This window comes from Lepidochelys kempii, chromosome 7 (assembly GCF_965140285.1).
Source record: "Lepidochelys kempii isolate rLepKem1 chromosome 7, rLepKem1.hap1, whole genome shotgun sequence".
Classification (NCBI taxonomy): Eukaryota; Metazoa; Chordata; order Testudines; family Cheloniidae; genus Lepidochelys; species Lepidochelys kempii.
This window is the reverse complement of record NC_136386.1, coordinates 56,474,559-56,489,738: the sequence shown is the minus strand read 5'-3', so window position 1 is coordinate 56,489,738 and position 15,180 is coordinate 56,474,559. Positions and strand designations below refer to the sequence as shown.

The 15,180-nt window shown below is 49.7% G+C and overlaps 1 protein-coding gene across 1 annotated transcript in view; it reads right to left on the bottom strand.

Moving 5' to 3' along the window:
• The window catches only part of PIK3AP1 (phosphoinositide-3-kinase adaptor protein 1), an 81,917-nt gene extending 80,324 nt beyond the window's left edge, over positions 1-1,593 (bottom strand). Inside the window, exon 1 of the mRNA XM_073352977.2 lies at positions 1,346-1,593. Coding sequence (XP_073209078.1) covers positions 1,346-1,358 — 13 coding nt within the window. The 5' untranslated portion in view covers positions 1,359-1,593. The remainder of the gene's footprint in view (positions 1-1,345) is intronic.
• Positions 1,594-15,180: the final 13,587 nt, after the last annotated feature.

Below are 15,180 nucleotides of genomic sequence, written 5' to 3'. Positions count from 1 at the left end.
GCTTGGATGTGAGTCTGAGCAGGACTCAGGCCCTGACCCACCCCTCTAGCAGGGTCTTTGGACCCGGGTCCTGAGTGCTGAGGGCGAGTCAGACTGATTTGTATATGGACGAAAAGGGGGCTTGGGCTCAAACCTGAGTAAAAGTCTGTGCTTAGTGTGCCGTGGGGACATGCCCAAAAAGGCCGGGGGAAAGGAGGCAGGATTACAGTGAGCTAGCTAATAACCTGCACTTATCTTGCTGTGCAAACTTTTTGGAAGTGAAGACGTAGCCTGCGAAAGAGTTACAGTTTGGTTTCTTCCCCAAGGCAATATCCAATGGGTGCTGTTCCCAACACTGCCCCCACATGAATTGCACCCTTCTTTCCTTCCCTTTGGACAGCATTAACTGTGGCATGCAATGAAACTGCTTAACATAAGCATGGCTATATTGGGTCAGACCAATGGTCCATCTAGCCTCCTTGCACGTGCCAGATGCTTCAGAGAGTATGAACAGAACAAGGCAATTTCAATCCTTCCCCTGTCACCCAGTCCCAGCTTCTGGCAGGCAGAGTGTTAGGGGCACCCAGAGCATGGGGTTGCATCCCTGACCATGCTGGCTAACAGCTACTGATGGACCTATTCTCTGTGAACTTATCTCATTCTTTCTTGAACCCAGTTATAGTTTTGGCCTTCACAGCATCCCAGGTGGCGAGTCCCACAGTCAATCCACAGCGATCGGGGGCAACTAGACAATAGGCAAGGTCTGAGTGCTAACCAGTGGACCTTTTGGATGCAGAGATGGAGATCACTCACCCTGCATGACCCAGCCCAGGGCCTCTGACTCCAACAGCGTCGCCAGCTGAGCCCTGTGGCCAGGGGGCCAACTTTGAAGAGCACTGGTGGCCGGGGGGGAAGCCAGGGGATGAAGTAGGCACTGGCTCTAGCTTGCAAGCAGCAGATCCCTGGGGCACAGGGGCTGGCCGGAAGGCAGCAGTTGCAGCGGCCAGTCCTGGGCGCAGCCAGCTATTCTCCAGAGTCTGGGATGCCCAGCGCTCACACGAGGGTCTCACCGCCGGGGAACCTACGCAGCCATGGCCCCCCGCTTTCCCTCCCGCTAGCGGGCACGAGGCGGGCAGCCCGGGCCAGTCCCGCATGGGGAGTCCTTAGAAAGCCCGGGCAGTGGCAGGCGCTTCCCCCTACGCAGTGAGCGCCCCCGAGCGGGGGGTAGGGGAGGCCGCGGACGCCGGGGGTCCAGAGGGGAGCGCGCCCGGGGAGGGAGCCCGGCAGGAGCCCGGCATGGTCCGGGCTGGGGGCGCGATTCCCGGCGGGGATCCGAGCCTCAGGGGTGGCCGTGCGGGCAACCTACCTGGGCTGGCCATGATCCGGGGCTTGGGCGCCTTCACATCCCCGGCAGCGGCTCCAGGCCAGGGCGCTGCCGCCGCGGGACGCTGGCTGCACCCGGCAGCCTGGTGGGAATTTCCTCCTCTGGCCACTTCCTCCGCGAGGCAGCGCCGGGGGCTGCCGCCCTCCCCTCGCCGCGCCCGCCCCGCCTCGCCTCGCCTGGCTGCAGCCGCGGCCCCAGCGGGGCAGAACGGCCTGAGCGCCGGCTCCTTCCCTGGGAGCGCGGCCGAGCGCCACGGACGGCTCCTCTGCAGCCCCCAACAGCCCCCTAATGCTCCACCCGCAGCCAGCCACGCTCCACTCGCTGCTTCGGTGCCCCGCTCCCAGCCCCGGCCGGCCCCCGCAGGCAGCGCCGCCGCTCCTCCCGGCCTCCCTCCGCAGCACGGAGCCTCAAACTGCCCCTGGCGAACCAACAGACCCTCACCAAGCCCCGGGCCTTTCCCCGCCCTGGCACTACCCTGGCATCGCAGCCGGCCTGGGCCCCCAGGGCTCCCTTCCTGACTTCCCCGAAGAGGGCAGATCCCAGCCTTTGCCGTCAGCGGTGTTCCTGAGACCTTGTCTGTACAGTGAGGGGAACCAAGGGGACTCAGCTGGTGTAAATTCCCACCCTCCGTGGTGCAGTTCTCGTCTGTGTGGGCACTTATTTCACACAGGGGCCCTCTTCCGAAAGCAGGTGTCCAGGCATACCTGAACTGAAACAGCCTGAGCCTAAAGCGATATGCATCCTTTAATTAAAGGTGGCACTTTAAGCCAGTTTAGTTAAACCAGCACATGCCTTGTTCTGGGTTAAGAGTGGCTTATTCTGCTTTTGTTTGAACTGATCTCTATTTGACTTTGACCAAGGCTATATCTACCCTACATGTATGCCAGCATAGCCCTACCGTGTAGGCACACATGCACCAACAGAAGGGGGAATTCAGTGGGTCTAGGAACACCACCTCCCAGAACAATGTGAGCTATGCCAACCAGCAGAACCCTCTTCTGCCAGCCTAGCGTCAGGTACACTGGGGGTTTTGTGAGCTCGGTCACAGAGGGGAATGGATTTGGGTTTGATTTTTTTTCAACACCCTGACCAACAAGTTTTAAGTGTAGATTGGGCCTTAATTTAAGTCAATGAGAGGTCAGTTCAAACAAAACCAATATAAGTCACTCTTTGCCCAAAATAAGAGGGTCCATACAGGGGTCTGCACTGGTTTAACTAAGCTGGTTTAAATCACCCCTTTATTTTAACTAGTAAGACTCAGGTTGACAAACCCCAGTACCCATCCCTTTCCTTGTGGTGCTGTGCCGGGAAGAGCAGCAGTGGCATTGTGTGTGTACAGAAAGTTTTGCTTTGGATTTTGTTTCCAATGGAAGCACTGATTCCCCCATCTGACCAGATTCTTAGAGCATGGAACTAGGGGTGCAGGGGGTGCTGCAGCACTCCATGGCTTGAAATGGTTTCCATTAGATCCAGGGTTTACAGTTTGGTTTAATGGCTCTCAGCACCCCACCATACAAATTGTTCCAGCACCCCTGTCTCAGAGTGACCCCTGTCATGAGGATGATGAGGCATAGGGTCACAGGTGTGGATGGGAAGGGTTCGGCAGCTGAAAGGAAGATGGGAATATAAATAGGGCACACGTTTCTCCTCAAATAAGGAGAATTCTCTCTCACCGGCCTGCAGGTTTGCCTCAGGAGAGGATGAATGTTTTGAGTATTCAGGCTCACTATATTCAGGCTGTTTTGGGAAAGTAAGGGTAGGAAGTCAGCAAGCAGCAGGCCTGCTTGTGGGGATAGAGGAGAATTTGTCCTTCAGACGCACGTGCACTTGGCCTGTCTACCAATGTCATCATTTCAGCGGGCAGAGAAGCTCCATCAGAAGTTTACAAAGAGCAGTGACCCTAAGACAAGCCCTGAAAGAACGGAACAGCCACATCAGACCTGTGATTAACAGTAAGCAGCTCAAAGCCACTGCAGTCACACCCATTCACACTAGGCCTGGATTTGACTTAGTATCTGACTAAATGGCCCCTGGTCTTTTAAACAGACACAAGACTCTCCTTCCCTTCCAGTCCTAAACTCTTGTGCAGTATTGCACCATCTGTCCCATTTCAGCTCCGCAGTGGCTGCGTTTCAGAAGCAGATCTACAAGCTGACAGAAGTCACTTCCAGTTTGTAAAGCCCTTTAGGAAGAAAGACACCTACCCGCCCCCCAGGGTGGAACTCTACTGGTGAGGGATTATGCCAGCAATTAATTAGGCCCAGTGTTATATGTTTTTGTTTCAAATGAATAATCCTGGCCCAAGGAAGAGGAAATAGTGAGCAGTTTGTACATGAACACTACGACATTCACTCCCCTTCCCTCGCACAATTTACAGCTAAATTCTTGAGTATGCATTTGCTAACCCCATATCCTGCATGGGTACGGTTGACCTGTATACCTTTCAGTCCAGTGCAGTGATGCATGTTCCTTTCTAGTGGTAAGAGCTCCCTCATGTGTTGACAGGTTGTAGTTCATTAACAGAACTGGCCGCTCATTTAAACATCACTCTCCTCACCTTTCTTTTCTGAAAAAAGAAAAGGAGGACTTGTGGCACCTTAGAGATTAACCAATTTATTTGAGCGTGAGCTTTCGTGAGCTAGAGCTCACTTCATCAGATGCATAAAGTGGAAAATGCATCCAATGAAGTGAGCTGTAGCTCACGAAAGCTTATGCTCAAATAAATTGGTTAGTCTCTAAGGTGCCATAAGTACTCCTTTTCTTTTTGCGAATACAGACTAACACGGCTGCTACTCTGAAACTTTTCTTTTCTGGACACTAAACATCTAACCCTGTTCTTCACGGGCAATCAGGGGAATCAGGAAAGTGCACGGAATTAGCAATTCCTATGTGTCTGCTTGCCTGGGAGATGTTTGGCTCTAGGAGAAGTTCAGCAAGCAGGGAAAGTTAACTTTGCCCCACAACAGGAGAGTTAAAAAGGACCCATCCCAAGTTCTTAGTCACCTGCTCCAGAAGGAATTCTTGGTCTCCTGCAGTCCTATTGACACTGAGCTCCCACTAACTGTCAGTTATTACCCTTTGCATGAAGTACGTCTGCCTCAGTTCCACCATTTCCTCCCTTATAAATTACTTGACCCAAATCTGCCTCCTTACTCACTTGTCTCCATGAAGAATCAGCCAGTCCCACGCTAGAAGACCCCTTGGAAACACGACTGCTTTAATGTTGTTCAGTCTTGACTAACTCTGGCCACTCCTGATCTCCCCCTTTTAAGAAGGGGAGGCTTTTCCTCCTCTGTGATTTGCATGCACTGCAACCAAAAGCCAATTGGAAAGGAAAGGAATGTGACCTGGGCATGTGTGGAATCCAAGTGAGCTAAAGACCATGAAAGTGGAACTAAAGAAGGGCCATTGAATCCTACTCACCAGCTGATGGTGTTTAGTAAGCTGGTATTCCCCTCACTTTGTGGGGCACTGCATCACAGTTATTGCCTCCATCTCTATCCCACCTTAACTCAGGACTCCCAGCTGGTGCTAACCAGAATGCTGGATTCCGATCTCTCTTCCTCCCACCTCTGCAAGACTGCTTTCTGTCATTACAGTGGCAGCACTCCATGTTAGTTGTCTCTTGCCTTTTGCCACTGCCTTCTCTATAGCCCAGCTCTCCAATCCCTAGTATCCAGAATGCTGCCAGCCATCCTATTGCAAATAAAGAGAGGTGACCCCATGACACTCAAATTTCAGTATTCCAGGATCTTGAGTCAAGATTCCCTCCTCCTTTTTTAAAAATGCTCAGATTTGTTGCAAGCCAGCCTCAGAAGTTCTATTCAACGTGTCTCACACTGACCTCTCTCCCTTATCATAATCCTGCTGCTGATAAGAAAGGCCTCTCGTGGTATCTCCATTTTGAACAACAGCTCTTTTCTAGTGTGAGAAGGAACCATCCCTTCTCCCTTGCCTATGCCTCTTTTGTTTTGGGTCTTTCTTGAACTCCATCAAGGACACTGAGCAATAGTTTGGCCTGAGATACTAAAATAAAGTTGCATTGAAAATCATTGGCTGTCTCACTTCAGAGATGTTAAAGGCTCCACAGAGTCGATCAGTACCATTTACTGTCACTGATGTCAACCTCATGGGAAGAAGCGATATGAGTAGAGTTGGTCAAAGTTTCCAGCAGAATAATCCTGTTGGAAAATGCAGTTTTGTCTAAACTGAAATGTTTCACAGGAATGAGTCAGTTGACAAGAGTTGACTGGAAAATAGCAACGAGTTGTCTTTGCTATATTAAAATATTGGATATTATATTTAACATTTTATTTTATGCATTGGCATTACTGAAACAAAGCATTTTTACCTTATTAAACCAATCTGATAGTCCTAAACTGAATTTTTTTGGAATTTGTTCCATGGAACATTTCATTTTTTTGTTCCAATTTAGAACAAAAAATAAAAAATGTTGGAATCTTCTATGAAACAGAAATTCTCTTTTCCTACCAACTCTAGTTACAAGTTTCCCCAAAGGCCAAGAAACTGCTACTAGAAAAAAGAGGACTTACACATGTGCTGTGTAATATGGACATGCCAGTAATGTCTAAGCAGAGTTGCATGTCTACACTTACCTCTGGAGTGATCGATCCAGTGGGGGGTCAATTTATCACATTCAGTGAAGACGCGATAAATCAACCGCTGAGAGCTCTCCCATCAACTCCAGTACTCAACCAGAGTGAGAAGCATAGGCGAAGTCGGCTGGGGAGTGTCAGCAGTTGACCTACCGCAGTGAAAACACCTACGTTATTCACGTAGCTGAAGTTGCGTAACTTAGATCAATCTCCCCTGCTCCCTAGTGTAGACCAGGCCTAAAAGATTCTAATGAAAGGTAGATTTACCACCCCACTCTCCAGCAACATATTTAACTTTAATGTGGAAGATTAACTCCTCGTGGCAAGTAGTTTTGCTCTGATTTAAGGAAACAGAGCAAGTAGTGTCAGATAAAGAATTAAGTGACTTGAAATTGGTAAGCATCTAACATTTTCCCATGTGGGACAGATTAAATCTTTACTGTGAGTCACAAGCTTCCACAATGACCTTCCACACAGGATAGTCCAAGATGAATGAGCAGCAGTGAAGTAGTTTGGGTTGACATTTAGGAGCTAGGATTCAGAGTTAACTTACTATTAAGACAAATGTAGCAGTTTACACCTCAGCCATTATTTCAGACTGTCCTTCTACAGACTCAGGAGACAGGAATGCATGATGGTTGTGTTCAGAAGAGTTACTTTGCTGAGCATCATCAAGGTTCTTTCTTTGTTGCCCTTCTGCAGAACAGAAGTAAATGTCCAGGGCCTTGGAGGTCAGCTTTCTAGGGGAGGAGAAATTATTGATGTGGAGTATGAGTTTATTCTACACATAATTTGTTTATTTTCACATACCCACTTGTCTTAGAACAGAGGTTGTCAAACAGCATGCAGGCAAAGCCCTCACCCGGAAATCCCAGCCCAACACTAGTTCCTGGTTTCCAAGGAATAACTGTGCCACAGGCAGAGAGCAAACTCTCCGGCTGCTCTGCCCAGCAATTTGCAGAGCCCAAAACCATACCACACAGCATGTCTTCCCAAGACTGACCATTTGCTTTCACACTAAGAAAGGACTCGGGAGAACACCATCACCTGATAATGCCTGCTATAACAGTATAGAAGAAAGAAAATAAGCATAAAGGGAACCATAGTCTCGTTAAACCCAGTCCTGTGATGCCAAGTGTTGGGCCCAGCCTTCCCAAAGACATTCTCTCCTCCAGCTTCCATGGGGACACTCTTACAGCCTCTCTCCTGAGCACTTGTGCAAGGGAAGGTGGGAGGCTGAGCTCGAGTCAACCTCTTGTTCAATGAGAACAGCTGGGACTTGTCTATATGCAGAGTTGCACCAGTTTAACTTCAGGTGTTACTTTAAAACAGAAGTGGTTTAGTTGGTGAATCTCCAAATGCCTGAGAACTGAGAATGCCTGATGGGGCAAAAAACATTGTCGCAGGTAGTTCTGGGTACATGTCGTCAGGCCCTCCCTCCATCCCTCCCTCTGTGAAAGCAACGGCAGACAATCGTTTCGCACCTTTTTTCCTGAGTTACCTGTGCAGACACCATACCACGGCAAGCATGGAGCCCGCTCAGCTCACTGTCACCGTATGTCTCCTGGATGCTGGCAGACGTGGCACTGCATTGCTACACAGCAGCAGCAAACCATTGCCTTGTGGCAGCAGACGGTGCAATAGGCATGAAAACCATCCCCATCGTGTCCGAGGTGCTCCTGGCTGCCTCAGTAAGGTCGGTCAGGAGCACCTGGGCAGACATGGGCGCAGGGACTAAATTAGGAGTGTCTCAACCAGGTCATTCTCTTTAGTCCTGCAGGCAGTCCTATTGCACCATCTTCTGCCGAGCAGCCAGGAGATGTGGATGGCTAGCAGTCCTACTGCACCGTCTGCTGCCAGCCAAAGATGTAAAAGATAGATGGAGTGGATCAAAACAAGAAATAGACCAGATTTGTTTTGTATTCGTTTGCTCCCCCCTCCCTCCATGAAATCAACGGCTGACAATCGTTTTGGTGAGGTCTGTCAGGGGCACCTTGAAAACTTTAATGGAGATTCAGTGCTGCCTGAAATACCAGAGGGAAAGATAGCTTAGTGGGTTGAGCATTGGCCTGCTAAACCCAAGGTTTTGAGCTCAATCCTTGAGGGGGCTATTCTGTGTGACAGTTATTTTTGTTTCTCCTTGATGTAAAGCCACCCCCTTTGTTGATTTTAATTCCCTGTAAGCCAACCCTGTAAGCCATGTCATCAGTCGCCCCTCCCTCCTTCAGAGCAATGGCAGACAATCGTTCCATGCCTTTTTTCTGTGCAGACGCCATACCACGGCAAGCATGGAGCCCACTCAGATCACTTTGGCAATTAGGAGCACATTAAACACCACACCCATTATCCAGCAGTATATGCAGCAGCAGAACCTGGCAAAGTGAAACCGGTCGAGTAGGCGACGTCAGCGCGCTGACGAGAGTGATGAGGACATGGACACAGACTTCTCTCAAAGCACGGGCCCTGGCAATGCAGGCATCATGGTGCTAATGGGGCAGGTTTATGAGGTGGAACCCTGATTCTGAGCCTGGGAAACAAGCACAGACTGGTGGGACCGCATAGCGTGGCAGGTCTGGGATGATTCCCAGTGGCTGTGAAACTTTTGCATGCGTAAGAGCACTTTCATGGAACTTTGTGACTGGTTTTCCCCTGCCCTGAAGCGCATGAATACCAAGATGAGAGCAACCCGCACAGTTGAGAAGTGAGTGGCAATAGCCCTGTGGAAGCTTGCAACACCAGACAACTACCAGTTAGTCGGGAATCAATTTGGAGTGGGCAAATCTACTGTGGGGGCTGCTGTGATGCAAGTAGCCAACGCAACCAAGATCTGCTGATATCAAGGGTAGTGACCCTGGGAAATGTGCGGGTCATAGTGGATGGCTTTGCTGCAATGGGATTCCCTAACTGTGGTGGGGCCATAGACGGAACTCATATCCCTATCTTGGCACCAGAGCACCAAGCCGGCAAATACATAAACAGCAAGGGGTACTTTTCAATAGTGCTGCAAGCACTGGTGGATCACAAGGGATGTTTCACCAACATCAATGTGGGATGGCTGGGAAAGGTATATGACGCTTGCATCTTCAGGAACTCTGGTCTGTTTCAACAGCTGCAGGAAGGGACTTTATTCCCAGACCAGAAAATAACCGTTGGGGATGTTGAAATGCCTATAGTTATCCTTGGGGACCCTGCCTACCCCTTAATGCCATGGCTCATGAAGCCATACACAGGCAGCCTGGACAGTAGTCAGGAGCTGTTCATCTACAGGCTGAACAAGTGCAGAATGGTGGTAGAATGTGCATTTGGATGTTTAAAAGCACGCTGGCGCAGTTTACTGACTCAGTTAGACCTCAGAGAAACCAATATTGCCACTGTTATTACTACTTGCTGTGCACTCCATAATATCCGTGAGAGTAAGAGGGAGACGTTTATGGCAGGGTGGGAGGTTGAGGCAAATAGCCTGGCGGCTGGTTACACGCAGCCAGACACCAGGGTGGTTAGAAGAGCACAGGAGGGTGCAGTGCGCATCAGAGAAGCTTTGAAAACCAGTTTCATGACTGGCCAGGCTACGGTGTGAAAATTCTGTTTGTTTCTCCTTGATGAAACACCCCCGCCCCTTGGTTCACTCTACTTCCCAGTAAGCTAACCACCTTCCCCTCCTCCCTTCGATCACCACTTTCAGAGGCAATAAAATCATTGTTGCTTCACATTCATGCATTCTTTATTAATTCATCACACAAATAGGGGGATAACTGCCAAGGTAGCCTGGGATGGGTGGTGGAGGAGAGAAGCACCAGGAGAGGTGGTGGAGGAGGGAAGGACAAGGCCACACAGCACTTTAAAAGTTTAAAACTTTAAAACTTATTGAATGAAAGCCTTCTGTTGCTTGGGCAATCCTCTGGGGTGGAGTGGCTGGGTGGCCAGAGGCCCCCCCACCGCATTCTTGGGCGTCTGGGTGAGGAGGCTATGGAACTTGGGGAGGAGGGCGGTTGGTTACACAGGGGCTGTAGCAGCGGTCTGTGCTCCAGCTGCCTTTCCTGCAGCTCAACCATATGCTGGAGCATATTAGTTTGATCCTCCAGCAGCCTCAGCATTGAATCCTGCTTCCTCTCATCATGCTGCCACCACCTTCTCCTCCTGGCGGGTCCGAGAGGCAACCTTGGGTGGGTTCGGGGGGTACTGGCTCCAGGTCTAGGGTGAGAAACAGTTCATGGCTGTCGGGAAAACTGGTTTCTCCACTTGCTTGCTGTGAGCTATCTACAACTTAATCGTCATCATCTTCCTCATCCCCAAAACCTGCTTCCATGTTGCCTCCATCTCCATTGAAGGAGTCAAACAACACAGCTGGGGTAGTGGTGGCTGAACCCCCTAAAATGGCATGCAGCTCGTCATAGAAGCGGCATGTTTGGGACTCTGACCCGGAGTGGCCGTTTGCCTCTCTGGTTTTCTGGTAGGCTTGCCTCAGCTCCTTAAGTTTCAAGCTGCACTGCTTCGGGTCCCTTTTATGACCTTTGTCCTTCATGCCCTGGGAGATTCTGACAAACGTTTTGGCATTTCGAAAACTGGAACGGAGTTCTGATAGCACGGATTCCTCTCCCCATACAGCGATCAGATCCCGTACCTCCCGTTTGGTCCATGCTGGAGCTCTTTTGCGATTCTGGGACTCCATTATGGTCACCTCTGCACTCACCTGCAGCTTGCCATGCTGGCCAAACAGGAAATTGAAATTCAAAAGTTCACGGGCCTTTTCCTGTCTACCTGGCCAGTGCATCTGAGTTGAGAGTGCTGTCCAGAGCGGTCACAATGGAGCACTCTGGCATAGCTCCCGGACACCAGTACCATCTAATTGCGTCCACAGTACCCCAAATTCGACCCAGCAAGGCCGATTTCAGTGCTAATTCCCTTGTCGGGGGTAGAGTAAGGAAATCAATTTTAAGAGCCCTTTAAGTCGAAAAAAAGGGTTTCGTCGAGTGGACGGGTGCAGGGTTAAATCAATTTAACGCTGCTAAATTCGACCTCAACTCCTAGTGTAAACCAGGGCTTAGTGACCCTGCCAGAGAATTTAACTTCTGCTCCTATTCCACCCGTACACTGGAAGCCAAATTAGTTGATTTACATTAAAAGCCAGGAAATGCTGAAGCCAAGGAATTCGGAAAGACTTTCCAAGTTACTTTAATCTGGTGTTTGTGCAATGGTGGGGAGAAGGACAGAAACTTCCTTTTTTTTACTGTTGAAGCACTGGATCATCTCCCTACAGCATCTCTGAGATTCCCTGCACTACCCATGTCCTCCTACACATAATCTGAATGTGCTGATGGCAACTTCCTATTGGATTCAGTGTTAGTGATGTATAAAGCCATTTTAAAACTTTATATCCTGCCCTCTGCTGCACCAGTAGATTGTAGGAGACCTTTATGACACTTCCCACCACCACCATCACCACCACCCTGCCTCTAGAGCAGAAGGTCAAGAGCCCTGCTCTCAATTTAGATGCATTGAGTTGGGGAGATGACCAGCTGCCCTTACAGCTGGGGCGGCGATGGGACCTGCTACTCTGGCAAAGGTGGAGGTGCACACTGCTTTCAGAGGGAAGAGTTGAAGGCACCTTACACCAATTGTTCCTGATCTCCCCTCCATGAGCAGGATGTCTCTGGTGCCACAATGCATCATTGCTCCTCTACCACAATGGAGAGTCAGTAATACAATGCAGTGATTCAAGACTTTTGTATTAATCTGCAGTTTCCCTTTCGGGTTTTGCACTTCCTTCGCCTCCATTTCCTTGACTTCTGTCTTGCATATGGCTGCATTTCCATTGTGGGAGTGACTTTTAATCTATATTTGGCACAGAGACATGTTACTGATCTGACACATTCCTGCTTCTGTCAGCATGGCCAGATTAGTCAGGCTCCATCTGCAGGTTCGTTCAGAGAGGATCCTTTCCACAAAGGGGTGTTTAGAGTTTTGGTTTTATGGAAATGGACAAGATCTGGAGTCAGACTTTGGCTCTGTCCTAGGTCCTGAGTCAAGCACTGACCATTCTCCATCCCCCTCAGTCCCAGGCAAGCACAGCAACTGCCCCACTCTCCCTACACCAGGCAGCTATTTTCTTTGCAGATCATCAGGATAACCTTGTTTTGAGTGTGGTGTGCCTGGCTAGTCAGCCAATCAGAGCCTTCATACCCATACCCAACAGCATTCCTTTCATAAGGGGAAACTGCCAAGGCGCTGGTGTGACATCACAAAGAATGAGCTTCTGATCTACCAGAGAAGAAACAATTGTTGTTAGTTATGGATCAAGGTATTTGCATATCACCTGTTAATGCACTTCCTTCTGGGCAGCACTTTGTACCAATTTCCAGTCAGTCTCACAACACTCCTAAAATAAGAAACTGACATCTAGATTTGGGCCTTAACCAAAACCACAGGTCTGGATTCTTATACTTTGGTTCACAACTCAAATCTCTAACAAGCTGGTCCCAAACTGTGGGAAAGCCAAGGGTTAGATCTTGAATTCAAATGCCCCCCTCCCAGATCATGAGGTTTTTGGTTTGGACTGCACTAGAGTTAAGTTCAGACCTAGGATGTCAGCTCAGGCCCATCTCTATTTGCACAGATCAGTTTTGTGATGGACAAATAGACTCTCCCAACCCAAAGGTAACTTTCAAACAACATGCCAGAATTTAAACTTCGGAAAGCTGCCCAGTTAAAGACACGCTTTATAATATCATATCCGAAAGCGGTTTGACTTAGGTGTTTGGCTGCTCATAATTGCACTTCTGACTTTTGGAGACAGATTTGCCTGCTGACTAGATCCGGTTACAGGGACTCAGGACACCTGGGCTCTGTTCTGAGCTCTGCCAATAACTGTCTAGGCAGTGCTGGCATGTCAGTCCTATGTGCTGGTGTCACGCTGGGAAGAAGGTTTCCCTCCCTCTCACATGTGTTGTAAAATTTGATTAGTTTTGTTAAATGCTCTGAGATCTTTTAAAGGTCCAATAAAACATGAACCGTTAACTCTTTGGGATTAGTGACAAAATGCTACAGCGTGGAAGGAGCTGCTGTCTATAGAACTCATGCCCTTTATGTGTCTCAGCTGAGTATCCAAATCCACATCTTCACCCCCAAAATAATGACTTGCATTTTATATGGTGCTCTAACCCAGGAAAACCTGAAAGGGCTTCACAAACTAGAGGCCACAGCCTCATTACATCCTCTTTTATGGTGCCCCTCTAGGGTTATTCAGCTTTCGCCAGGGGCCAAACTGGGAGAGGCATGGTCAGGGCCGTCCCTAGGGGGGTGCGGGGTCTGGGACAGAAGTGATGGATTCATCTTTTCCAGGACCGACCGTGGCAGCCAATTGCACCGGCCCACAGGGCCCCCCAAAGCACAGGGCCCGGAGCAGTTGCCTCGATTCGCCCTAGCCAAGGGAGGGCTCTGGGCATGGTACTCTTTCAAGCTCCATCCACATGGACACTGCTCACAATTTATTGTGCACATCTTCGTGATCCTCCCTCTTGTTTCTTATGAACTCTGAGAGGCAGTGACTCATAACAGTGTTTACATTTAAAATATTAGCCTTGGGCCTCTGAGTCACCCCCTGCAATGAACTGGGAAATCTCTGTATTTTTTATGAATACAGTGTGTGCCTTTGTGGTTGTTTGATGATGAGTTATTTCCTGGTGAGCTAGAGCCAATGGGGTTGTTAAAGGAATCAAGCGGGGAAGGTAAAACCACAGCGTAGAGACAGAGCATTCCCACAAACACAATAGCCACGTTTATAGCCTGGTGGGAACTCAGCCCCAACTCTGGGGACAGAGCCTTTTTTGCCCAGACTGAGAAGAGATATCAAAGGGAACACTGAGCTATTACACTCTAGCCGTCCAGGCCAAGGGCGGTCAGGCCTGGAGGTAGAAGCAAGAGTTCGGCCTACTGGTTAGGGATGGGCGCAAGGTGGGCGGAGTCCAGGAAACTAGCTGAAAGTCAGTACCAGAGGGACAGAAGCCAAATGCAGAGCTGAGGGGTGAAGCGGAGTCATAAGCCAGAGGCAGAGCCAGGGAGTGAAGGCAGAAGTCTGAAGGTGCTGGTGTTGGGGACACTGGGGCATGGCCACTAGGTAACTCAAGGGGATGGAAGACCACAAGTGTCGATGAAGCCCCCTCGCACTAGGCCCAAGTGTCCTTGGCCCCCCCGCCTGGAGGCACACACAGCAGTTATGCTGAGGATCTGCAACAATATGCTGCGAAGTCAGACTGCCTGAAACTAAGCAAGGCCAAACAGGGCAGATATGGAAGAACAATGCTAAATAAAGCAGCTTTATGTATAGTTTAACAAATGATACAAAAAATCAGGGAACTAGCTGGGAACTGGATTGGCTGGCTATATGGATACTTGGGGCAGCTTGCTATTGGATAAGTATGCTGGGAAAAAGGATGTATAAAAGCCTGTGTAACTTCCTGCTCTGTGTGCAGGATTTGAGATTCAAATCTCCCTGTACCTTTTTGAAGCTTCAAATAAACTTTTCTGCTTCTCCACCCCGTTGTGATTATTGGGTGTAGCACACCGGGTAACGAACCAACTCCAGCTGTTGTTCAGCCTCTCGGCACTGGGTGCCGGCAACACTAGGGAGCAGAGAAGGAGCAGGGACTGGAACAAGGGACAGCACAGCTGCACCATGTTGAGCAGCGACTGCTCTGCTGTGGGGGCCAGGCTGATAAGCAGGGCTTCCACACCAGCAGGCAATCAGGGGCTGTGACCGCTTTGTCAGTTCCAAGGCAGTGCAGAGGGGCTCGTTGGTTGCCTAACAATGGAGTTAGTCAAGGAGTAGGCCAGCAGCTGGTCTGGTTGGTGACACACAGACCTCCAGGGGCTTGAAGAGGGTGCGGGTAGAGTGGCTGGTCAGAGGCTGGCCAGGAAGCATCACTGAGAGCTGTCATTCTGGCCAGGGAGCACACGGCGAGCAGGGCAGTCTGCTGCTCTCAGCCAGAGATGGGACTTACCTGGGCTGAGGGGGAGCTTACAAAAGCTGACGAGCAATGATTAATGTGGGAGACCCATGTCTCTAAGGCTTTGCTGTATGCACTTTGTATCTTTGGGGAAACGAATACACAATGCTTTGTTCTTACGCCGCTGTTTTTGAGTTGCTTTAGTCAGCCACTGTTCATAGATCCCTGGCGTGACATGGGCTCACAGACACCAAACACA